Source organism: Trifolium pratense, linkage group LG7, assembly GCF_020283565.1.
Source record: "Trifolium pratense cultivar HEN17-A07 linkage group LG7, ARS_RC_1.1, whole genome shotgun sequence".
NCBI classification, from domain to species: Eukaryota; Viridiplantae; Streptophyta; class Magnoliopsida; order Fabales; family Fabaceae; genus Trifolium; species Trifolium pratense.
In genome coordinates this window covers 32279745-32286313 of record NC_060065.1, presented here as the reverse complement: position 1 = coordinate 32286313, position 6569 = coordinate 32279745, and the positions used below count along the sequence as shown (strand labels likewise).

The window sequence follows — 6569 nt, the reverse complement described above, 5'->3', positions numbered from 1 at the left end:
AATTTGACCAATCAAAAATTAGCTAATCATATTTGAGAGAATTTGACTAATAAAAAATTCTCTTTCTTGTAAAATATTTTCTTATGTATTAACTAAACCAACAAAAAATGTTACACCAAATGATGATCCCCACAACTGTGATCAGAAGATGGCTGAAACCACTTGATGTTAGAACTGATTCCCAAATCAGATTAAACGATTCAATAAGCCGAATACTAGTAGTGAAAAAAAAAATTATTATAAACTCACACACCCGATCGGGGTTCAAATTCTAATAATAATATTCAGCCTAACAATTTTAAAGCTGGAACTTATGTACTCCATACCTTTAAAAACTTCTTACAAAAAAAATACCTTAAAAACTTTATTAAGAAAAAAAAAGTGTTTAGACATATTGTTGGTATACTGCTAGCATATGAATTCAGTTATTTAGTCTCAAAATTAACTAGATTTGTTTCCATATTATACATCAAATTTCCCCTTTTTATCTCCTAATTTTCTTTATTTTACGCGTCATTAATTCATTGTTTCCTTCTTTGTAATCGTTTTAACCCCAAAAAGTTTCCGTTTGCAAATAGTGACAGCAAAACAAAAAAACAACACAGATTTCACAAATTCATACACACAGACACAGACATCTCTCTCTCTCTCTCTCTCTCTCTGTTAATTGCTTCTCTTTCTCTGTTTCTCATCGTTTTTGTGAATTTTCAACATCAAATTCACAAACCCATTTAGAAAAATTGCTGATTTTTCATTCTCTCTCTCTCTCTCTCTCTCTCTCTCTCTCTCTCTCTCTCTCTCTTTAAACTCATTGTAACTGTCTGAAACAATTCAATCTTCCATAACCCTTTTATCCAAAGCTGAAAACTTTGCACTTTAAACTCAATTCCAAACACACCCACAACAAAAAGATTCATTTTTTCTTCTTGTTTTCTGATACATAACAGAAAAATAGGATCTGAATGATGGGGGTTAGAAACATTGTCTTGTTCTTACTTTGCATCACTGTTGTTGCTCCTATTGTTCTTTACACTGATCGTCTTGGTTCTTTTGAATCTCCACCTACAAGTGAGTTTTTCTTTCTTTTCTTTCTCAATAATTTCTTTGTTTTTTGTATTTAATTTGATTATCATTATGATTTTGGTTTCTTTGAATGTGTTTTTTTGCAGCCAATGAAGAGTTTATTGAAGATGTTCCTGTTTTTGTAAGTGATTATTAGTTTAATTAATTAATTAATAGTTAATTTATTACCCTTAAAAGATTCTTTGGTTCTTTTGTTTTGTGTAAGTAGCAGTTAGTGATAGTTAGAGAGATCTTTGAATTTTTTTATTGAATCTTGTTATTTTGTATTTTGTGTCAGCCTTTCAATGCTGCAGACTCTGGCCATTTGAATCTGCTTCCTCAGGTATATATCTAAATTTGTATGTATATGTTTTTAGGAAATTTTGTTTCTGAAATATTTTAGGAGTTTGTGATAAGTTTTGATTTATTGCTGAAATATTTTATCTTATTTTTGTAATAAATAGGAAACTTCAACTGTTCTTAAGGAACCTATTGGAGTTGTGTTTTCAAATGAGGACTCAATTGACAAAAGGAATTTGCCTCGAGGTATTTTTGTTTGTGATTTCTTTTGTTGTTCGGTTTTGAGGGTCATGCTTGTTGAGTTTTTGTTGATTTCGGACATCATTGTTATGTTGAGTTAGGTTTGCAATTGGTGGAATCAAGGGAGCATGTGTCTGCGAGGGTATTGTCGACGACAACTGAGGAAGATCAAACTGAAAAGGATAACACTATCAAACTTGTGACGGATGAAATTAAGCATGGAAATCAAGGCGGTGATGGCACCTCGGAGAAAAACGATGCAAATGGGGAAGATGCTATTGATGTTGATGACAATGATGGGAAACTCACTAAATCGACTCGTGATTCTACTCAAGAGCCACTTATTAAGGTATGTGATATATTATATGCATGCTTCTTTGTTCAGTTTGTATCAATAACTGCTACATTGTTATGGAAGTCTTAAATAGGCGATAATTGGCTGAAAAACGGTTATGCACATGTATGTCTATGGTGGCGTGTCCATCAGCTATTGAATATAGTTTTATTTATTTTCAAGGGTTGACTCGTGTGTTTTCCGGAAGTCTTCACGATAAAGACATCCTTTAAGACTCAACTTTGCTTTTATTGTAGAGGACACGAAACAAATTTGTGTAGGGTGCCATCTTGTGCTGTGCAGATACGACATAGAATAATTGATTGGATGCAATATATTTTAATTTTCCTTATTTGCTTTCATGAATAATATTCTTGTCGTGTTGTAAATGTTGGTTTGAGTATGAGAAGGATCGAAACAAATGACATTGACAGTTATTTTAACTACCAATTTCAATCAATGAAAGGGAACAAAAATGTTGCTAACGTATCATTGTACGTATCAACATTCATTAGTATTTTGGGGTGTTTCCGTTTCATATTTGATTAATCTTCTTTCAGGGTACCATGCTGGAGCAACAACAAGAAACAGAAACTTCTGGTGGAAAAAAGAAGAAAAGACCAGAGACAAACAAGCAAAATGACCAAATGCCATCAGATGCTCGGGTACTACAACTAAAAGATCAACTCATTCAAGCGAAGGTCTATCTTTCCCTTCCAGTGATTAAAAGCAACCCTCAGCTCACTCGGGAGCTTCGTTTAAGGATGAAAGAAGTTTCACGAACACTCGGCGATGCAACCAAAGATTCTGATTTACCTAGGAAGTAGGTTACTTTTAAAAAAGCATTTATCTGTTTTCAAATCGACCTGTTATTATGGTTCATATAAACACAATAAATATCTCAAATTTTTTCACTAATTTACAACTTGTTCAGTCTTAATCTATATTTGTACTAATGGCAGTGCGAAAGAGAGGGTGAAGGCAATGGAGCAAACATTGTTGAAAGCTAAGCAAGTTCAAGCCGATTGTGCTACTGTTGTGAAGAAGCTCAGGGCTATGATTCATACTACGGAAGAGCAGCTACATGTGCTCAAGAAGCAGACTTTGTTCTTAACACAATTGACGGCAAAAACACTGCCAAAAGGTCTTCATTGTCTTCCATTGCGCCTCACAACCGAGTATTATAAGTTGAATTCTTCTCAGCAACAGTTCGCTAATCAAGAGAAGTTTGAAGACCCAAAACTATACCATTATGCAATTTTTTCAGACAATATATTGGCAACAGCTGTTGTTGTCAACTCCACAGTTCTCAATGCTAAGGTAAATTGTTTGTAATTCGACAACTCTCTTCAATAATCAACAAACCAATGGTGCTTTTACTTCCTAATGACATCACTTGCTCATAGTAATATTATTCCAATGAATTTTCAGGATGCATCAAAACATGTTTTCCACATTGTTACCGATAGGCTCAATTATGCAGCAATGAGTATGTGGTTTTTGGTAAATCCACCTGGCAAGGCAACCATTCAAGTTCAGAACATTGAAGAATTCACATGGTTGAATGCAAGTTACAGCCCTGTTCTTAAGCAGTTGGCTTCCCCGGCTATGATAGATTATTATTTCAAGGCTCATCGAGCAACTTCTGATTCAAACCTAAAGTTTCGGAATCCAAAGTATTTATCTATCTTGAACCATCTCCGTTTCTACCTTCCCGAGGTCTTTCCAAAGCTCAACAAAGTGCTGTTCTTGGATGATGATTTAGTTGTGCAGAAGGATCTGACTGGTCTTTGGTCAGTTGACTTGAAAGGAAACGTAAATGGAGCTGTAGAAACTTGTGGAGAAAGTTTCCACCGATTTGATCGCTATCTCAACTTTTCAAATCCTCTTATTGCAAAGAATTTTGACCCACATGCTTGTGGGTGGGCATACGGTATGAATGTATTTGATTTAGTCGAATGGAAGAGGCAAAAGATCACAGAGGTGTATCACAACTGGCAGAATCTGGTAAGCGATACATACTTTGGTTTATTTTTTACATCGCATATGATTGATATGAAACACTTACACCACATGTCAGACACACCGGACACAACACTGACACTAACATGTCGTCACTGATACCTGTCAGACACCGAACACATCATCAATGTGTAGTGTCGGTGCTACATATAACTCACTTTACTAATATGATTTACGAGAATTGTTGTTGCATTCCTCTGAATTTCTGATATTTTGTTTCTTTCGTGGTTGGATTGTGAACTGATATCTTTTCTACTTATATTGATATCCAGAATCATGATAGACAACTGTGGAAGCTAGGAACACTGCCACCAGGTCTCATAACATTCTGGAAACGTACTTTCCCACTGAACCGATCGTGGCACGTGTTGGGTCTGGGCTACAATCCCAACGTCAACCACAAAGATATTGAGCGGGCTGCTGTTATGCACTACAATGGGAACATGAAGCCATGGTTGGAGATAAGTATTCCCAAGTTTCGAGGTTACTGGACAAAATATGTCAACTATGATCATCCATATTTGCGAGAATGCAATATCAATCCATAGATAGTCTAGAGGTGGGTCATAAAACCTAAATGTGTAGGGCTTCTGTTTTTTTTTAAAGCTTCAAAATTCATTTTTTGTATAAGTTTTTTCATGTTTTATATCTGTATTTTTTGAATTGGAACATAGAAGATTAAGAGCCAACAAAGTGCGGAGTTGCTAACTCTACTTGTAAATGAAACATGAAATGAAGAGCAATTTTTTAAGTCCTAGATTGTGCCATTTTTTCAAAACACCTCTTCAGTCATGTAGTCTCTTCTTCCCTTTGTTGCTTTATACATGTTTCATTTTAAGTTGATACACTCTTCAATTACCAGTGTAAGTTGCTGCAGCATTCTTTTGCTAATATGTAAGTAAATACTTGGTGCAATAACATTTTTTAACCCATCATCAATCTCTTCTTAAATTTGTTTATATTTTTTGTTTGAAACTAGTCGATAGAACTCGCGTTGATCTATCGCGTTCATTGTTCAGTACATGTATACAATAGAATTAGACTATTTGCAGTAATTGCGTCACACAGTTACTGGTCTCACATGTCGAATCTAATTATATGGTCGAGATGACATATTGTAACTTTGATATTCCAACTATTTTGTTTATAAATTAGGTATATGGTGAATTTTACTTATCTACAAGTTAAAAAGTCCTTATGGAGGGTAGTAAGAATGAAGATATGTCATGTAGATGCAACTTTAGCAGCTAAAGTTATGTTGGTTTGTTGATTGTAGACTTGTAATTATTGAGCTTAAAGAGGTATGAAATCAATTATCAATGAATAGTTAGCTACCGACAATGCATTTTTAAGTTATAAATAGAGGAAGGTATGGTAGGAAATGGTTAAAAAATGTTAGTACTACAAAATGGACAGATAGAGAAAAAGTAGAAGACTAGAAGTGAGGTAGCTTGAAGTACACGAGGCATCATGTGCATGACATAATTTGGTAGGGTCCAGCTTCTAATCCTTTGTTGCCCAATTGGAGGAACAATCACAGAAAAAGATAAATAACTCAGCACTAAATGGTAGGTACAAAGTAGCAACACTTTTGTGAACTGTCATTACTCATTACATGATGGTGGAACCCATTTTGATCATGTGAATCTTGAGCTGTCAAGTTGGACTTGGACTAGATTGTGCCGTTGTAAGTTAAGACAAATTTGGCCCATTTGGGATTGGTTAGTTTTATTTTGGGCTGAAAACTCTTTAGTTCAAGAGATTTTCTTTTCGCGTCCTCTGTTCTTCTTGTGCGCCTCTTGCTTTTTCAGTTTTATCTCTTCCACTAGTAGCGGATGTTGTAAAAACTAGAAGATTGGGATAAACATTGTCTGATATCTAAATGGAGAACTGTGTTCGCTACTTAACTAGCTAACATCTCCAACATATGAAATTTTTAGACTTTTACGCAGTTCTCTACTGAACTAGATAACATCATCTATACATGAAATTTTAGGATTTCACACCATTCACTAATTAAGTAGTTGTTCTCTACTTATCATACAAACACCCACTATACATTAAAATTCAGGATTTTACCGTCCAAATCAGCTCAAGAAATGTCTAACTTTACATCAGCTAAAGAATCTTCAGGAACATCAATATCTAGAAAATCATAAATAATTTAAAAATACAAAATTGTTTCGGTAAAAAACAAGTTTCACCTTTCTAGAAGGTGGACGTGTATCATCCTGAAGTTTCATGTATATGGGGTGTTAGCGAGTTAAGTAGTGAACACTATAAAATCCTAAAAATTTGGTTGTTAGCTAGTTAAGTAGAAAACGCGGGTCTCTACTTAAGTAGTGAATGGTGTAAAATTATGAGAGTTCCACGGGTAAAGGGGTATTCACAAGTTAAGTAGTGGAAAAGATATTTTTATAATTTTAGAGAGGGTGAGAAAAAATGTAAGGGGCGCAAAAATAAATACTTGCTTTTAAGGGAGGAAATGTTCATTAAAGTAAGATTATTTGGTTGAGAGGTAATGGTAGGTAAGAATTGTTCTTTCTCTATTGAATTTAAGAATTTAATTTTTATTAATTTTATAAAAGAATTAGAAAATTACCAACAGAGA

General features: G+C 34.4%; 1 protein-coding gene across 1 annotated transcript; it reads left to right on the top strand.

Moving 5' to 3' along the window:
* The first annotated feature begins 436 nt into the window (after positions 1-436).
* On the top strand, positions 437-4825 carry LOC123895273 (probable galacturonosyltransferase 4). The gene is made up of 9 exons (XM_045945527.1): positions 437-1068; positions 1170-1204; positions 1361-1405; positions 1527-1608; positions 1704-1951; positions 2497-2759; positions 2899-3256; positions 3368-3943; positions 4231-4825. Exons 1-9 carry the CDS (start codon positions 963-965, stop codon positions 4504-4506), a joined length of 1989 nt encoding a protein of 662 aa, XP_045801483.1. The 5' UTR covers positions 437-962; the 3' UTR covers positions 4507-4825.
* Positions 4826-6569: the final 1744 nt, after the last annotated feature.